Raw genomic sequence first — 20,303 nt, 5'->3', positions numbered from 1 at the left:
TACTCAGGCTGCCTTTGATTTTACTGTCCTCCTGTATCTACTGTTAATATCAGATTAATTGCAGCACATAATTTACCAGATGGCAACAGTAGGTTTGTGTCATATAGTTTTTTTATTCAGACCTGTAATGGTGTCTTGTATGTAAGAGATGCTTCATTTTATTGAATGGATGATACTGAAAATATAAGAATGAACACATGGTAAATAAAAGCAATCAGGCTAAAGCTTAAACAGGAGCTCTGGCAAGGCTGTTTAATGGAATTCCACTGCGGGCAACTCAGAATTCCTGTTAGAAAGCACGTGTTCAAAAGAGAACTCAACTCTCCCTTAATATTGGAGGTGCCAGGACACAGCTTTAGGCTTCTGGCATTCGTAGGAACAGATATTATTTGAAGCTGAATCCCTGATAAGAGTCTCTGATGAGATGGCCAAAATTTTATCCCATGTGCCAACTGGTTTTCCTTACTCTCTATAGATTATACGGAAGAAGGGAAGTTACAAGGGAAGGGAACAAGGAACTCAACATCCAAGCTCCATCTCACACGCGCAGGACTTGCTACAGAATTTGAGAGGAGCTCGTGCATAAATGTGAAGTCCTTCATTCAAAATTATTATGAGTTTCAAGACTGTGAGAACAGAGTATTACGCAAAGCATGGGGTCCTTCTTACTTAAGTGCAAGGCCATTTAGGACTATACGGGTTGTATACCCATCAAACAAGCCTTGCCCTATTTATTCTTTTCTTTTTTTTTTTTTTTTTTTTGTCTTTTTAGGGCCACACCCGTGGCATATGGTGGTTCTCAGGCTAGAGGTCTAATTGGAGCTGTGGCCGCCAGCTGACGCCACAGCCACAGCAATGCCAGATCTGAGCCATGTCTGTGACCCACACCACAGCTCACGGCAATGCCAGATCCTTAACCCACTGAGCAAGGGCAGGGACCGAACCCGCAACCTCATGGTTCCTAGTTGGCTACGCCACGATGGGAACTCTGTCCTATTTATTCTTAAGTCTCTTGTTTCTGAGAAAGAAAACTGAATAGGTCTGATGAAAGCAATTTTTATTCTAATGCAGAGCCATTCAATAGAACTCTCTGTGAGGACGGAAACTGTCTATATCTATGCTAATACATAGCCACTAACTACCTAAGGCTATGGACCACTTAAAAAGTAGCTAGTGGGCCTTGACATTCTAGTAATGCCGCTGAAGAATTATACTTTATTTAATTTTACTTAACATACATTTAAAGGGCTACATGAGAATGTGTTGGTTGGCTGCCACATTGGACATAGAAGTTTAATGAATCAGCCAAGCTACCTACAGACAATAAAGAAAATAGTTTAGTAATTTTTGTAACACTGAAATTTGCAACAGTTTATAAGTGAAAAGCAAACAATGCCTTTTAGGTTAACTGTTTTGCCCAACTGACAGCAGCTAAGTTTGCCTGTTATCCTAATGGAAAGTTGCAGAGTATCTTCTAAACTCACATATAGAACAAGAAATTTCTTTAAGATACAGAACTGTGAAATTTGGAGGAGATGATCCCTGCCTCCAAAATTTCCTAAGGATAGACAGTTTCCATGGCAACAGAGACTCCATCCAAATGTAATTAAAAGTGAATGACTAGGGTATCTGTATCGTTTGGAATTAGTACATTTCCTAAGCCACTGATGTGGTAACATGTCAGACGGTATTTGCTCAGGACCGAGGCTGACAAGTCCTTGTAGGAAGAAAAAAAGAGGACACAGTCATCTTGAAGGAACATTAGGAACTCTGCAGAGAGAACACAACAAGAAGAAAAGATGTGTTCGTTGGCTCCTTTTGGAGTTCCTTCAGGTAACGATGAGAAGACCAGCCACTGTTTTAGGGTTTTCCACTTCTTACTATCCTATTTCTCCACTGTGGACACCTGCCAGGACTTACTCTTGAAAAGACTCTCTCTTGAGTCCCAAGAAGCATCTGCCCTGGTTCCCCAGCTGCTTCCAGTATCCCAGCCAATCTTGCCAGTGGCCCTGGGCTTCTTTCCTGTCCTTTCCAGCTAGCGGGTCCCACTGGGAGGCTTTGGGGGGGGTCCCGGAGGTCACAATCACTACTGTCCTGGTTTCAAAGGAAGTGCTGAGAAATCTATTTTGTTACATGTGATATCTGTGGGGGAAAAACTGTCATCTAAGAAAATTACACAATAAATTCTAGTGACATGAGTGAATGAGAAGAGTTTCTTGTATCTTTTTGTTTTTTATTATTTTTTTCTAACTATTTTTGGGCCAGGTGTCAAACTGGAGCCAGTGCAGTGACAATGCCAAACCCTTAACAGCTAGGCCACCAGGGAACTTTTTTTTTTTTTTTTTTTGTCTTTTCTTGCCTTTTCTAGGGCCACTCCCACGGCATATGGAGATTCCCAGGCTAGGGGTCTAATCGGAGCTGCAGCTGCCTGCCTACGCCAGAGCCACAGCAACTCGGGATCCGAGCCGCATCTGCAACCTACACCACAGCTCACGGCAATACCCCAACCCACTGAGCAAGGCCAGGGATTGAACCCGCAACCTCATGGCCTCTAGTCGGATTCGCCAACCACTGTGCCACGACGGGAACTCCTTTTTTTTTTTTTTTTTTTTTTTTAAATCACAGGTCCCTGAGTGGGGAATGAAAACACTGGAAATTGCTTAAGTGAGTTAATTTTTGCTAGAGAAAACAACCAGACCCACCACCAGCCCCAAATCCTTCTCGAAAGGAAATAATGTGAGTGTGTTAAATAGCAATTGTCTCTGTTTAGGATGTGGAGAAACTCCAGCCACGCAGGGATATGGAAGATGCTGGATTTCCTTTAGTTTGTATTATTCAGCCATGAAGGTGGCAAGAAACCAGAAGTCTGGCTCTTTGGGCAGCAAGTAGCATGAGTACCACTTATGTTCATGGAAAAATCTTCACTTAATTCATTGATTCTCAGCAGGAAAAGAATGGAGTACAATCTGCGGTGGAAGGAGGTTCCTGAATTTCCAGATCACAGGAAACACAGGATTTTCTGCAGAGATCCCCACAGAGATTTTGCTGTGCTCCCTTAGGAGCGGGGCCCTATTTTCCTTCGTTCGAGATGTTCCATAGGCAACGAAATTCTGCTTGTGGAACCACACTGCACATGTGAAAGACGAAGAGGCAGGGAAGATGTTTCCACTCTTCTTGAAAGTGTTTCTTTAGTTTCCTTAAATCTAGAACAGCCCCCTATTCACCTAATTTTTTCTTTTTTTTCTTTCTTTTTTGGCTTTTTAGGGCTGCACCCATGGCACATGGAGGTTCCCAGTCTAGAGGTTGAATCGGAGTGCAGCTGCCGGCCTGCACCACAGCTCATGGCAATGCTGGATCCTTAACCCACCAAACAAGGCCAGGGATCAAACCTGTGTCTTCGTGGATGCTAGTCAGATTCATTAACTGCTGAGCCACAATGGGAACTCCACCATTTTTGTTTTTTGAGACAAACTTTTTTGAAGCATTCACACCTATTTTTGTGGATGCCTGTGCTGTGGCTTTGTGTGATGGCCTCCCTGTGATCAGATGTGGGGGAGATGCTTCTGGCAAGGATACCACGAAGGTGACATGGGGTGTTTCTCATGGGTCACAGTGGAGAACAAAGATGGATTTTGGTCTCACTGTTGGCTGTACTGCTTGATCACTCTGTTCAGTTGGTGTCAGCCAGATCTTTCCACTGAAAAGCTACCTCTTTCCCTTAGCAATTAAGATGTAATTTGTGGAATGCTGCACAGAGACCCCGAGAAGATTCCATTTCGCCATGACCTTTTTACCCATGGGTCTTGGCATTCACTGCTGATCTTTGCCTGAATTAACTTTACATGAGGGAGTGCACAATGATGCTTTCCTGATTCTATATCCTTCTAGTATCCATTAACTGGTACTTCTTTATAAAAAAAAAAAGGCTAATCCTCTCCCCCCCTCATTTTTAGTGATATTTTAAAATATCACTATGGACCTTTGGAATCAGTATTTTTGTTACCTCTTTTTTGCTGTTGTCGAATATCCGACCCTTTGTCTGGAGATATATTTACTGAACCAGTCACCTGTGAAACACTCATTCTGGGAAACGCTGAGGGGAAAAGGCATGCTGTGGTCAAACAATGTGAGGACAGAGATCATCTGCCATCTCTCTTGAAGTCACCCAATATACATTAGGATGCTGACGATGCTAAGGAGTAAAGAACCGGCTCAACTGTGTTTAACCAAGTGCTTCTCAAGCTTATTAGCTCATGGAATCCTTTTTTTTCTCCCCCAATACAGACACAGCGCTCAATGAAATACATTTAGAGAAACACTGGCCAAGAGCCAAACTTGTCATTTAAATGTTTCAATAACAATATGAAACAAAGACTAATAATGGTGGCTGTATTTCTCTTTGTTCCATCATTTCCGTATGACCAAAGTAATTATTCCACAATTATTCTATACCAAGGTCAACCCAGCATACCACTGAGGGACTGGAGGTCAAGAACCACCCAGAAGTAAGGAAAGATTTCTTTAAAAGACTATATAATACAATAATCATAAAAGAGAAGACTGGTACATGGACTTCATTAACTTTAAGGACTTCTAGTTATCAAAAGATTCCAACAAGAGGGTGAAAAGGCAAACTCTGCACTGGGATAGTAACTTTACAAATATGCACCCAGAAAATGTAAGGAACTAGTACCTACATACAAGCAAAAACAACCCATTTGAAGAATGGGCAAAGACATGAGCAGGTACATCACAAAAAAGGATAACCAGTGGCCAGCGAGCACAGGAATACTATTGACCTTAGAGAAATGCAAAGTAGAATCCACAAGGACATGCTACCACACACCCACCAGCATGGCTAAAATGAGAAGCACTGACAGCTCTAGGTATGCGTGTGGGTGTGTGGAGGAGGTAGACGCCCTGAGGCAGCGCCCGGATCTCCTGTCAATGACGTGACTGTGCCCGAGATGCTCAGAGAGCTGACAGCCTCCATCTCCAACTCTTCCACAATTGCCTCAGCTGCATCTTGCCAAGGTCACGGTGACTGCCGGATGGAGGGCACAAAGGACTAGCCCACCTGGGCCAACTTGGGATGAACTAAGGGGCCATTCTCACTCCCTGGGCCCCAGGCTATTGTGGGCCTTGCACTGCAGCTCAGCGTCTCTCTCTCTCCCTGCCTGCTCTTACTTCCCGCTACTCCCGTGATTCTGAGGGCACTCCTGCACACGGAGCCCTGCTTCAGAGCCTGCTTCCAGGGAGCCCATCCTGGGACGTGTGCAATGGGAGTTCCCACTCACTGCTTGTTACGCTGTGCACTGGGACAACCGATTGAGAAAACTGTGTGCTCTGACCTAGCAGTCCCACTACTGGATATTTACCTAGATATTCATCTCGCATATTTACCTAGGGTATTTACAGGGAGCACTGTATCTGTCCACCATCAAAAGTCATCTACAGGAAGGTTCAATGCTCACAGCAGCTTTTTTTTTTTTTTTTTTCATAAGAGACCCAAAGTGAAAACCACCCAAATGTCTCCATCAACTGTAGACTGCATAAATAATTTAGGTATGTTCCCACATAGGAATGCTGTACAGTGACACGAAAGCACAAGCCTCTGTTACATGTGACAGTGTGGCTGAATCCCAGTGTGGCTGAGCAAAAGCATCTAGACACAAAAGCACATACTATATGATTTATATGAAGCTCAGGCACCACAAAACTCACCCATGGTGATGGAAATAGAATGATGGTTACCATGGGGTGTGGGCACTGACTGAGAAGGAGAAGCAGTCCTTTGGAGTGACAGAAACGGTTGGTCTAAATCCTGATGCAGTGGGTGGTTACACAATGTAAAAGACCCCTGAGGTGCACACTTAGTTGGGGGCATTTTACTACATGTGTGTTACATGTCAGTTAAAAAAAAAAAGAAAGGCAACCTCAAACTACAGTAAACTCCTTAGTAACCCACTGCAGATTAACTGGTTTGTAGACTACATTTGGTTAAGGTGCTAGCGTGACCTGTGATATCGTCACTTTCCAGGGATAGCTGGGTGGGAGTGGGGTTAGTAACAAGGGCTCCTGATGAGTGCATTGCCTAGGTCCTCTGCAGCAGAAAGAACCAACGTTAGGGCTCGGTGGTCTGATCCAGAGTGCGGGTGGGGGGCACACTCCAGCTTTCCTGCTTTTGACTTCATGAAGACGGCCCCTCCCACTCAGATCTCTACCATCAGATCTTATCAGCTGCCTCTCACTGTCCTCTGGGACAAAACCTCTTCAGGGAGGGTAACAACCTCATTTCATGTGCTGTTAGGAAAATCTACAAGCCAAGCCAAGCCAGTTAATCTGCAGCCAGGTAAATCCAGTAACTGAGAGTCAATCAGCCATCACTAGACATTTAAACTGTTTTGTTATTGATAATTATGAATCGATTTTACAAAGAAGACAAAGGGCATCAGATATTTACTATATGAAAAATTAATTTCATTAATATGTCTTTGCCTTGATAAAGAGAGGTTAAAGAGGTAACTTAGGACTTAAACTTCCTGCCCCTCCCAGAAAACAACAGAATAACTTTCAGGATCCACCAGTGGAAGACTACTCTGTTGAAACGCCAGCTTATCATTTAATGAAGGCCAATCAATTACCTTTGAGTACGGTACTGGGTGGTGGATGCATACTTGGGAAATTATTTAGCTTTAATCAGGAAAACTAAATTTAACTTATGCCTATTTAATACTCAATACTTAAAGGTAATTAGTTTTCCTTGCCCTTTTAATTAACATTGTAGTTAATAAGGACTTCCTGCATGTCTGTGGTGCACTAGACATTTTTTTCTAGATATAGTGGTATGCATGATGGTAGGGTAGGGATTAAAGTCAAGATAAATGGGGGGGAAAGGGTACACAGTGAAATCCTTAGACAGCAAGTTATAATTCTCTAAGTAGAGAGATGGTATGCAGTAAAGTTAGCAATACCTATTGTTAGGTATTGCAGTTACCTAATAATATTAAGGAAGGCTTTTTTTTTGGGGGGGGGTGTCTTTTTTTGCCTTTTCTACGGCTGCAGCCATGGCATATGGAGGTTCCCAGGCTAGGGGTCTAATTGGAGCTGTTGCCACCAGCCTACACCACAGCCACAGCAATGCAGGACCTGAGCCACATCTGCGACCTACACCATGGCTCATGGCAATGCCGGATCCTTAACCCACTGAGCAAGGCCAGGGATCGAACCTACAACCTCATGGTTCCTAGTCAGATTCGTTAACCACTGAGCCACAACGGCAACTTAGGGGCAGGCTTCTAAGATGAAGTTACCTAATAATATAAGGCAGGCTTCTAAGATAAAACCAACTCTAACCCTGACCCTAACCCTTACTTACCCTTCCTGCTTTCTGGTGTACATGCCTGTATGAGTCAGTATTCTTCAGAGAAACAGACCAATAGGATTGATGGGTCTATTGATCTATCTATCTACCTCTCCCCCCCCTTCTATCATCTATTATAGAGAGAGGGAGATTTATTATAGAGAATTGGCTCACGAGGATATGGAGGTGGGCAAGTCCCAAGACCTGCAGGATGAGTCAGCAAGCTCAAGACCTGGAACAGCCTATAATGAAGCACCGTCTGAGTCTGAGGCCTGAGGACCAGGAGAGCCGATGGCAAATGGCACAGCTCCAGTCCAAAGGCTGGCAAACTCCAGGTTCAGGAAGGACCAGTGTCTTGGCTTGCATCTGAATGCTGGAAAAGGCCCATGTCCTAGGTTGAAGGCTGTTGGGCAAGGAGAATTCACTCTTCCTTGGAGGAAGGTCGGCCTTTTTGTACAATTCAGGTCTTAATGGATTAGAGCAGGCTCACCCACATTAGGGAGCGCCATCTCGCTTTACTCAACCTAGCCTCATAAACGTGGATCTCACCCAAAAATACATGTGCAGAAACACCCAGAATATCGTTTGACCAACTATCTGGACCCAGTCAAGTTGACACAAAAAAATTACCCATCGCACAACTCTTGTGTAACCTCCTCCTCCTGAGTGTCGGCTGAACCTAGGGACTTGCTTTTAACTAAGAACAAGGCAAAAGCAGTGAAGCATCACTCCTGAGATGAAAATACAACTTCCGTCTTGCTCACGTGCCTCTCTGGCTTTCTCACTCGCCTGGTAGAACGAAGCCAGTTGCCATGTTGTGAGCTACTCTACGGTGGGGCCCATGTGGTGGCCTTCAGCCCAGCCAGCAGGGAAGTGCGGTGCTCAGTCTAACAGCCCCGGAGAACCGAATCCTGCCCACAACCACTCAGGGAGCTTGGGACCGAATCTACCTTGAGGCGGCCACCCTTAAGATGACCGAAAGACCAGCCCACAGCTTGACTGCAGCCTTGGGAGGGACCAGTCATGCCTGGGTTCCCGACCTGCAGAAACTGTGAGATAATCAATGTTTGCTGCTTTAAGTCGCTAAGTTTGGGGTCATTTGCAGCAGATAACTAATACAAAGCCTGCAAATAAATTGAGAGCTAGTGATGATGCAAACACGATAAAGTGAGGGAAAAAGAAAGTCCAACTCTATACTTACAGAAAGGCATTGCGGACGCTGGTAGAGCAGAGGCTGTCCTCCCACCTGCATAGGGCCTCACTTTCATCTCTAGTCCTCTCCTGGGAGGGGTCAGCTGCTGGAGGATGGGCAGATAAAGCGCCTTTAGCCACAACAGCAGGCTGCTCAGGTGGCCCCTCCAGAAGAAAGGCTGGGGTCTCCCTGCCCTTCTTTCGTTTCCCTTGTGAAACGAGCTGCATCTGGAGGCAGCTCCCCCAGGAGTGTTCCCCTGCCTGGGAGCCCCCAGCACTCTCCCATCGGCACCGGGCGGATGGCCTAGGGGAGCACCTTGCGAGATGCGAGATCAACACCAGCGAAGGTGCCCTGGCCTCACTTTGTGTTGCAGAGGAAAGATTCAGGACGGATTCATCCAAGACAGAAACATAGACAAGTCTTTGGATTGCTTCCCATTCTAGGCTCCTCTGACATCCTGAGTCTGCAGGGGCCCCGTGTTTTTTCCCTGGGGCTTTAAAATGAAAGCTCTGGCAAATACCTGCAACTCTTTCACTCTGGTGTTTCGAGGTGTGTGTGGGTGTGATCACGTGAGGCTGGGTACACACGGAGTACCCAGGGAGTTTAATACCTCCCTGAGGGGTGACATGGACTCAGGGATTCCTGGATATTGTGGCCGATGCCTTCTTAATGGTACTCCAACTCACCGTTTGCTGATATGGGCCAAGGTTAAGGAGACGGGTGCATCACAGGGCAAAGGGTGGCAACTATGGTGTCGGGAGCAGGGTCCAAACGACGGCAAAGAAGACTCTGTTGGTGGTGGGCCTGGGAGTAGACAGTACGCTGGCCAGCACAGACTTTAAGGAGAACACTGTCATTCTTGCAGACCGGACTTTTTCCTTTGGTTTTGTCTTTCCACCGTCTTCTTCCCTTTCTCACAGAGGTAAGCTCTGAGGGCCGAGGTTAAGCATGGGCCTGAGGAAAGCAGACAGTGAGCACAGGGCCTCTTCTCCTTCCCAAGACTCGATTTCTCGGGATGCCAGCTGATTCGGGACCCTCACCCAGACAGAGTTCCCACAGCAAGGTTTGTAGGGCAAATATCTAGGAGCAGTTATTTCCCCAGTTCTGCTCCAGAGCATGGCACCACGTAGCAGGGGAAGAAGAAGGTATCCTGTGGTCAGGTTAGTTTTAGACACACCAGCAGAACTGTTCTGAGCCTTTTCCAAGGAATGGGATAGATTAGGTAGGGTTTTCCAAACTCACTTGCTGCTAGAAGAGCGTTCTACAAAGTATCTGATGGTGTAAGACCTTTTCAGAACACTCTTGGGGTAAAACTGACCCAAAGCAATAAACAATGCCCATGGGTGGGAATATCTCGTTGGCAGATCTCCCCTTGGAACCTGGACTTGTATGCTAGGCCGAGACTTTTTCACTTTCTTACCACACAGACAGGACCGAGGACTAAATAAACGAAGCCCCTGGATGCTTTGGTTCACACGTTTCTATTTCCTGTCTGACTTGGATTTTGTGACTCTCTTCACACAAATTCTATTGTCTTTTTGCTAACGATATATCATTTCTTGGCATGAGTCCCATTAAACGATGATTTATTTCAATTGCTGTAAGTGTATGTGAATATCATTTTGCAGGAGGGTCTTAAAAAGTCATTTTCCAATCCTGATGTTTTTAAGTATAAATTGCACTGCAACCCAAAAATGTGTAATATTTAACTGTAGGCCTAGACCTGGCACTCTGTGCAGTATCTGATATACAGATCCTCTGTGCACCTTAGTTTTGCTAGTGTTCCTAAATTAGCTCAGTGTCCACCCCCCCAAATCCTCTTGTCAGCCTGAACCCTTCCTTCGGCAGTAGACACAGGCCCTCACGGCAGAGCCCCAGTGCCCTGCGACTGCCCTCCACTTCCCCCTATCACACAGACGCCTCAAGTTCCCAAGAAGAAACAGCTACAGCTGGTCATGCTGGCTTTGGAAAGAAAGGGGGGAGCCAGCTGCAGTCTCTGTGGGCTGTGCCCAGGACTCGGCTCATCCTGGGTCACTGGAGCACTGGCATATAAACAGGTGAGTTGATTCCTGCCCGTAGGCCAATTCTTACCTGCCTCAAGGGAAAGACGGGAGAGAAGACCAGTGCAAGGGGCTGAATGTCTCTGACCCTCAGATTTCCTGTTTTGCAACTTAATCCCCAACGTGATGGTATCAGGAGGTGAGGCCTTCAGGAGGGGATTAGGGCACAAGAGTGGGCTCCTCGTGTATGGGATCAGGGCCCTGATGAAAGAGACCTCGGAGAGCTGCACTCTCCCTTCTGCCACGTGAGGACACGAGGAGGAGTCAGCCATCTGCAACCTGGAAGGGGGCTCTTTCCAGGTACCAAATCGGCCAGAGCCTTGATCTTGGACTCGGCATCCTCCTGAACTCAGAAATAGATTAGGTGAGTTGGATAAGCCACCCAGTCGATGGTACTTTGTCACAGCAGCTTGAATGCACCCAGACAGTTACATTAAGAGGTCTGGGCTATCAGGGATTACGTGATGTGCCTGTGTGTGTACGGCTGCGCCCTTGAGGGGTCACCCTCTAGGAGTAACGGGGAGCGAGGCTGGGATGAGTGGACACCGCTTAAACAAAGGAAGTAACAGCAGGGGAGCGGTGACTGAAAAGTTAGAAGAGCCTGCATCTCAACTCTGCCTCATTTATTTGTTGAATGACCATGGGTGTTCATTTCTGGTACCCAGAGCCAGTGTTCTTATAAGCAACGTGGACTTATTTCTCCTTTTCCCGATACACGTATGTGTCCCTGCGTATCTGTGTGTGCCGAGAAGAGACGTCTCAAAGGTTTTACATCAAACGCGAACATGGTTGTTTTGGGAATTTGGAAAGTGGGTAGCTTTTCCCTATTTTTCTTTGCATTTTTTTTTTTTAAACTAAGATCTTATTTTTTAAAAGGTAAAAATGTAAAGCACACCCTAAACACTGCCAAGGTGAAGTTGTAATCATATAAAACCATAAAAATCTTTGGTTCTTTTGAGTGAAATTGGAAGACCTTAAACCAAAGCAAGTACCATTTCCTCAGCTTCTTTTTTCCGCCATCTGTATGTACTCAAGAGGTCTTTATAGTTACTCTTTCCAGCAGGCGGTCTTTTACTTTTTCTCCACTCATCTCGGCAGAATCCTTAGAAGGTAACGTGGAGGCTACCCTTCTAAGACAATACCGGAAGTCATAACGCACCGCCTTACCTAGAAGAGCAGCAGATCTTTTAAAACCTAATACTTCAAAGGAAAACAAAACAGAAAACAGGAAAAAAGTTAATACTGAAAAATGTACAACCAGTTTACACTACCCATTTAACAAATGAAGTGCCACTGTTTTATTCCGAGATACATGAAAACATAGATATTTTAAATTAACAAAGAAATAAGAGATCGGCAGCTTTTTAAGGGAGTTTGTGACAATTTTCTCTGCTTTACAGGTCCCAGAGGTCAGACAGGTTCCCAATTGGTGGCACTTTGTTCTTTTTTTCAGCCACAAAGAAATCCTCCTAATTGAAATTAGGATAGGTTTCAATACTTTACAAATGCTTCAAATGAGATTATGATGCTAATCAGCAGATACTTATTTATTATACTAAAATATAGGCACATTTTCCTTTAAATATCTGAAATTCTGTCTACAGGGCCTCTGTTATATTCATTCAAATTATTCTTATATTCCAAAACAATGAGGCCTCTAAACTGGTGGAATGCTGCCAGGAGATTTCAACAGAGTTTGAAGGCAACATAACCAAAAGGCACAGTTAAATTGGCTTAGGGAATGAATGGGCTCCTTATCAGAGCAGCTGAAGGCTGTATATAATTAACAGCATCTGTCAACATTCACAGGGCTGTATACCGAACAAGCAGGCCCTACAGCCCTACTAAACAGCAACCTCCAGCTTCTGGCACCCTAAAATCCACAAGACCTAAACAAAAAAGACAGCCCCAAGCCATCACTAGAAGGACACTGATACATTTTAGTGATACTAGCACTGCCATAAAGCAACTGCTAATTAATGTTAATTATCTAGAACAATTCTGTGAACATAAGCATTGAGATTTCAAATCAGCCAGCTACCATTAAAAAATATAAAAAATTACTCACAAAGATAAGTTTATAGTTGTAATTGCTGATTTAAAGACCTTTCTCGTGTTATTTTTATTTTTGAAGGGTATGAAAATATAATCTACTCACCTTTTTTATACGAAGAATTCTGTTTAATTCGGCTTGACCCTTTCTGTAAGAAGAGTGTTAAATTCATTCTATGGCAATTTTTAGTTTGTTTAAAAAATGTATATATTTAATACATTTCACTCATAAACATGTACAAAACAACAATGGAAAGAAAAAGTCCAGAGGAGATTTCATTAAATAAATTTATTTGTTAAAATAATTTAACTCCAAATACAACTGTTGAATTTGCATTGAGTTATAACTACAATTCATGTTTTAATTGAAATGTCAAGGTTTAACAACTGACATTGTTACGAAACAATAAACTGCTGTTCACTTTTAAATGGTCAGTTGTATTAGAGCTCAACAATTAACTGTGAACTATATTTATCTCTGGGAAACCCCAAATCAATAATGATAAGTCTGTTTCCAAAACCCACTGCAGTCATTCTTGAAACCCTGATCAAGATTTAACAGATGCACAATGACACATTAATTAAAAAAAAAAAGACCCCCATAGTCTTGAACATTTGATTGGCTAAGGAGACAGTTAAAGCTTAGAAGTGCTAACACAAGAAGACTACTGAGAAGAACAACAAACAACACGAAAAAGCGAAACAAACAAACAAAGAAACCAATGGCAACAAGCAAGATAAGCATTTTCATGTTCAGACATACAGACAACACTCCCACAGGACAACTCTGGAAAACAAACAGCAGACATCCTTAGGCCACATTTCTTTATACAGAAAAGCAAATATCAGTAGTTTTATCACAGAAAAGGGATGGCAACTGTAGCGACTGGAGTCAGAAGTTCAGTTCTAATTCTACAAACCAAAGTTGAAAATCATCAAAGCACCTTTCAATCATTTAAGGAAGATTTTATGTAACACTTTTGATCAGATGCTGGCTTGTTTTGAGGAAGTTGAGCAAAACGAAAAGCATCAGTTACCATCACTGTCACAGCTTAAAAGAACCCCCAAAATTTGCAACATAGAACAACGACAACAACAGCAACAAAACCTTTAAAAATGCCTTTGTATAAAACGTGACAAAACAAAACAAAAAAAGAAGACCTTATCTGAATAGCTAAAGAAAAAGCGGGTCTTTGGATCAAACCATAACATTTTTAAGGCATGTTAGAAAAACTTTCACTTATCTAGCTGCTAGTCTGATCAGGGCAAAAAATAAATAGTGACACAAGATCACCAACTTTCAGCCACTATTATTTCATGTGCCAACAAATTTATTCTTCCTCTTCTTGAGCGTTGTATCAACATCTCAACAAACACATTCATTCAAGCTGAGTTATAGTCATACCAGATGAAATACCAGCAGTGAAACACATGCCGGGTTTCCACGTTTCTGGGTAACTTGGCTGCTCTCTCGCTAGAGGTGGAGGGCTGTGAGGCAACACTGATCAGACAGCCGAATCAGTTGTCGACATCTTTACAGTCAAAAACCACCTGTCTGTCGGACACAAACACTTTGACCTAAAACCCAAATTTGTAGATAATCCTTTCCACCTTAAATCGTGCCACATCTTTCATATTAACTTATTTTTCTTGTCTGCATAGCAATCCACAATGTAAAACAGTAGAACTTTTATAGATGTTTCTAACACGTAGTCTTAGTTGTCATCAACTGCTATTAAATATGGAATTCTAAAAACCAGAATCATTCTGAGAAGTTAGAGGCGTCAAAACTCAGACAATGCACGAACAAATATTTCAGCTAAGAGTCTCACTTCCCGAATGTGATTTCTCTACATGATTGAGTCAAATCACCTTTTACATGATGAAATTTGTTTCAAAAAATGGTTAGAACTTTTCCTTCCATAACCAAGGTGCTTCATAACTGGGGATTATATATTAAAAACAAAAAAAACAAAAAAACTCATCAAAGAATGCTAATATTCACAATTCAAAGACTTGATAACCACAGCCTGATTTTATTCACATAGCTCTGTTTTCTCAGCTATGAAAAGTACAATCCACCTCTTTTCTCTCCTCCAACCTTAATGCCAGTTTACTAAACACTTGGGGGAAGGGGGGCTACCAATGATTTCCATAATAAACAAAAATTGCATAAAAAAAACAATTGAAAAGAAAAAAATGTTTTTGATACACTATATTCTGCAGTACACATTCTTAGTATAGGCAATTAGCTCTGACTTGTGCCAAATTCTTAGGAACAGTAAACACACATGCACACACAAACACACTCTTCGCTCAGTTACACACGTCAGACCAGAAGTTACTTGCACAAGTGTGAAACCAACAAAATGTGGGGGCAGCATGTAGATCACAGGCTCAGTGCTATTGCAGTTCTGAAGGCCAAATTTCTCTCCAGAGGATCAGCTCAAGGTACTCTCCTTAGCCTCTGTAACTCTGAAGTTAGATGAAAACCCTTCTGCACTTGATTGTAAAACTTAACGAATAGATTTTTCCTGTGCCATTAGTCATGCAAATGATAAATACTTTACGGCTGTAAGAACCAAAAATGTCAGAACTTGAGCACCTTTTCAAAACAAAATATTCACTCTAGCTTTATTTGCCACTTTAGGAATCAGGGCAAAATTGTTATAAGAAAACCTTACATATAATTCTCCAGGAAAATGAAAGATAAAGGTGTTTTTTGTTTTTGTTTTTTGTCTCTTACCTTCCACTCTATAATTTATGTTCTACTTTGAAGCCCAAATTATTTCACATGGTTATTCCATGTTTTAAATGCCTGCAATAAAGCTCTGCTACAGCAAAAACTGATTTTGAAAGCAGGTTAGCCAAGAATCACACCACAACCATAGCCCTTAAAGGCAAGAAGGAATCTGCTGCTATAACGAACGGAAAAATGCTAGATATTTGTACTGTCCTGGGAGGTTTTTTCTGCAAACGGGAACCTGTAGCTGCAACATGGCTTCGTTTTCCGTACATGGTGGTGCTAGTTCATCTACTAGAACGCTTCTCGTTAGTAAGGCTAGGCAATCTCTCTGCATCACAGTTGCTTCCTTCTTGTGCAGTAAAGTAAAAGACCTTCCCTGCTTGGTTAACAAGAGAGTCGGTCTGGGGTTTCAATCCGGATCAAACCCTTGTGAGAGTCTCCATTTTCTGGGCAAAGCAGGTGGTAACACATTCTGAAGCCAGGCTGTATTTTTGACACAACCTGTTCTAACTTTCGCTCTACCAGGGACTGATGCGTGAGTTAGTTCTGTGTCACAAATTAGGATAACATCGACAATTAAGCATCGAGTCTCAAAAACAGAAAGGTGTCAGCTGAGCAAAGGATCTCTCCTCATAATGCTGCTGGCAGGTCAGCTGTTACTATCTTACTTGACGCAATACATTGGTTAGAAGCACTATCTCAGTTCCTGAAATCCAGTACTCTCGTAGGAAAATATTTCTCCTTTACTTATTATTATTTTTTTTTTAAGAAGACAAAATATTTTAATTGTGAGCGGTCATAGGAATTCTTCTGGTTTCTCTCCCATGGTCATTTTCAATGGATGCCATAGTTGCGTCTGTCCCCTGGGTGACAGCGCCATCCTCCGGTCCAAGGAGACCCTGACCTGCCGAGGGACTGGCTCCGCCCTCAGCTGCAGGTGCCGGGAGCAGACCGAGGGCAGTGGTGGACGCCGGGGCTATGAAGCCAAATGTTCCTCGGGGACATCGGCGGACAATCCCTGCTCCACTCCCGACAAGGGCTGCTCCTCCCCTGGAGAGCACGGCACGCGTCCTGGGGGCTCCGCAGCCCGGCGGGCGAGGTCTGCAGCGCCCGCGACGTGGGGCGGCTCCCGACCAGGACAGCCGGCGGCCGCGGGTGCTATTGAATGTTACAGGCGGAGCAGCACGGGTCGTCCTTGTCCGGCTGCGCCGCGTAGTTCATCTGCCTCACGATTTCCGCAAAGAGTTCGTCCACCATCGTTTTACTCTTGGCAGACGTTTCCATGAAGGGGCAGCCCCACTCCTCCGCCAGGGCCCTGCCTTCGCCGGAGGACACCTCCCTCTCGCTTTCCAGGTCCACCTTGTTCCCAACCAGGATGACTGGCACTTTCTCATACCTGTGGGAGAAGCGACAAAACACACAGACGTTGCAGGAGTTATCGGCACAGAGTTAAGCAGCTGGAAGGCATTTTCTCTTCTTTCACGATATTCGACTACCAATAAATACTCTCTTGAGTGGCATGAAGAATGATTTGCTCCAGTTGGCCCTAACATCTGCCTTAAGGCATTTGGAAGCACCTCCTCGTGGATCATAAGCAGCTTTTTCAAAATGATGTTTTTAATTAATTATACATCTTTTAAAATCAATTTACCTTTCCAGATAGACGTGGAAAAGTAGTCTCCGAATCGCCGAAGAAGTCCCCTTAGATGGATTAACGTAAAGCTTTTTCGTTATAAGAGATGCTTACTCAAAATTTCACTTGATGAGGTAATAGCTCTACTGAGTAAACAAATAATTTATAATTTTATATAATCTCAGCACTTTAATGTTCTACAAGTCTATAAAACTGATGTTCGAACAGTTCCAATATAAGAAAAGAGCTAGCAGAACTCATGAGGATAGACCCTACCAAGTATAACCATATTCTATCTCTTCACAAAAACCCTTATAGATGAGCCTGTTGAAAGACAGCTATGGTTCTTTTCAGCCTGACATGGACTGAAACATGTCATTTATTTTTTAAATTTTTTTTTTTTTTTTGCTTTTTAGGGCTGCACACGTGGCATATAGAAGTTTCCAGGCTAGGGGTCTAATCAGAGCTACAGCTGTTGGCCTACGCCACAGCCACAGCCACGCAGGATCCAAGCCACGTCTGCGACCTATACCACGGTTCATGGCAACGCTGGATCCTTAACCCACTGAGTGAGGCTAGGGATCGAACCCGCAACCTCTTGGTTCCTAGTCGGATTCTTTTCCGCTGCGCCATGATGGGAACTCCTGGACTGAGATATTTCAATCATTAGCTTTATTTGATGTTCTCTCTTCTTTTCCTTCCTGACTAGAATCAGTGTGATACAGACTCAGTGAGTGTCCCCTCAAAATTCCTGTTGAAGCCTAATCCCCAATGTGACAGTACTTAGGAGGCCAGGCCTCTGGGAGGTGATCAGGTCACGAATGGGATTAGTGCCCTTAGAAAAGGGACCCTAAAGAGCTCTTTTGCCCCTACAGCCATGTAAGGACACAGTGAAAAAAGGACAGTCTCTGAACTGGGGACGCGAGCCCTCAGCAGACACTGAGTCTGCCATAGCCCTGATCTTGGGTGGACTTCCCAGCCTCTACAACCATGAGAAACAAACGCCTGCTACTTGAGCCATGCAGTCTATGGTATTTTTGTGCTGTGCATATTTATTTACTATATGCTTATGTTTGTTCTAAGCAATGTTGCTAACACCCTTGCATAAAGCTATCGTTTTCACCCTAGACATCATTTTAAAAGCTTTTTGTGATTTCAGTATAAATCAATATTGTGTCTGTGTTTGTACTTTCCCCTAGCAGAATGCACCTCTAATTTATAAAGGAAGCAAAATGCAAACTGCACACAAATAGTTAACAATGCACATAAATGAACAAAAATGCACACAAATGATAACAGTTAATTTGTTAGAAAACTATACACAGTCAGGATTTACTGAGGCAGGGTTCATATAGCATTTTTATCACTCAGGAAACTGGGTAACAGGCTGATTGCTAATGTTAGCGACAGGAGTTCAACAAATTCATCGTCCTGTCAAGAAGGTTCTCTTCTCTCACCTTAACTGATAAAGCAAAGAGTCTCACTTTTTTCCTTTGGCACGAGATCAAACTGAGAATGGTCTCAACAAAAGGGCATGCTCCAGGCAGTGCCACTCAGCAATCTAGACACAAACAACTTAAGCATGAGTGGGCATACAGACATCAAGCTAAGACGTGGGTATGACCATTCTGCAGGAAATGGATCTGGACAATCCCAATTTTGATCAAAGGACTTCACCTGCATTTACTGGATATCAACCGTGCCTTGGCTTTCTGATCCCAGGTCACACTGAGAGCCCTGAATATATGACCCAAGAGTTTTTCACATCTCTGGACCCTCACATACAAACAATTACGAGGGCCCCCTGGCCTCTGGGAGGACAAGTGGCAGGAGAATGAAGCCTGCATTACAAACATTAAAAATCAGCTGCTTCGCAGGCAAGCCTTCCTGACCTGCTGTACAGAGAAGCTTGGCAGGGAGCTGACACTGCCAGCGCCGTCAGGACAAGGTCAGTTCCTAGTCTGTTTTACCTGCAAAGATGTAACTGCATTTGGGTTTTCTTATGAGAGTAGATACAGCATGGTGCACTTTGTCGGGCGGTGATGTAACATAAATATTAATACAGTTCAGTAAAATGTACTGACTGAATTTAATGAAGTTGAAATTAATGTCAGTCTCTGTAATACTTCATAATAAAAAGGAAAGTGATATCACTTTCTATTATTAGTTCAACTGATAAATACGTTAAGGAATATTCTTTAAGTGCAGTATTATGTTTTACACATGAAGAAATATTTCTTACACGTTTAGTTAAAAACTACGCTTATGTGGATTTTCAGAACGTGTCGAAACGTCCAATCATTAACAGCTGTATAATACACCAACTCAAGAATCTGAATAAATCCTAACAGGGTCTCAGAAGGGTAACTAGAACACTGCGAACTCAGGTCCACCTGTCCGAGCATTTCGTGACTGTCGAATGAAGACTGAGTCACTCTGAGACCCTGTCCATTACAGCACACACTGAACTGTCAGCGGTCTCTTCTGAAACCCAAAGGCTAAGGACACTAGAGAAATCCAGATTAATATCCTCAGAGGACTTTAGGAGACGAAGATGTTTAGGAAGGAAAGGTGTCATGTACATTTCGGAACCCCAGACGGTGATAAACTCTGCGTGTCCTTCTGCTACCGCCACCACGGGAGACAGGATGTGGACACGGCTTCCAAGCTGCCGCCGGGAGGCTGCAGGATGGAGCAGATCATTTACGCTGCTCGCCTGTGGTTCATTTCCTCATCGGTGTAAAAGGAGTGAGAGTATCTGCTCCCACTTACCCCACAAGGCTGCGGGAGAGGACACACAAGAGACTCTAGAGAAAACCAGGTGCTGGGAAATGCAGGGTGAGGTGGCTGACAGGCGACCACGGCCTCGGGAGGTGGAAGAAGCAGGAAAACCGCTGGAGGGAGGTGACGCGCTCCTGGGGAGCTGGGGATGGACGCGGGGCAGGGGGAGGCCAGAGAGAAGGCCGTGGACTTGGGGGATGAAGCAGCCCCCTGCCGTCCGCCTCCCCCACGCGTGGCCCCCGGGCGGGGCTGAGCCAGAAAGGCGGGAGCGCCTCCTCCGCTGGGGACACCTGCCCGAAGGCGCTGGGCTGGCCTGACAGAACCCGTCCTCCACGTGGACGGGAACCTCAGAGAAACCTGACTCTCCTTGAAGGACTCGGGACAAGAGCCAACACCAGGCTGACAGCACCGAGGAGGGGGTGAGGAACCTCTGCTGCAGCAAAAACGTGTGTACACACACACTCACACACACACAC

General features: G+C 44.1%; 1 protein-coding gene across 1 annotated transcript in view; it reads right to left on the bottom strand.

Moving 5' to 3' along the window:
* Positions 1–12,941: 12,941 nt before the first annotated feature.
* Positions 12,942–20,303, bottom strand: part of RAP2A (RAP2A, member of RAS oncogene family) — a 39,565-nt gene continuing 32,203 nt past the window's right edge. The window contains exon 2 of the mRNA XM_021065816.2: positions 12,942–16,809. Within this exon, the coding sequence (XP_020921475.1) occupies positions 16,572–16,809 (238 nt within the window). The 3' untranslated portion in view covers positions 12,942–16,571. The remainder of the gene's footprint in view (positions 16,810–20,303) is intronic.

Source organism: Sus scrofa, chromosome 11, assembly GCF_054392235.1.
Source record: "Sus scrofa isolate SSC_HxYL_T2T_F1_AM1 chromosome 11, Sscrofa_HxYL_maternal_Yorkshire_Landrace_v2.0, whole genome shotgun sequence".
NCBI classification, from domain to species: domain Eukaryota; kingdom Metazoa; phylum Chordata; class Mammalia; order Artiodactyla; family Suidae; genus Sus; species Sus scrofa.
Note: the sequence above shows the minus strand (reverse complement) of the source record. Positions and strands in the feature narration are given on the sequence as shown.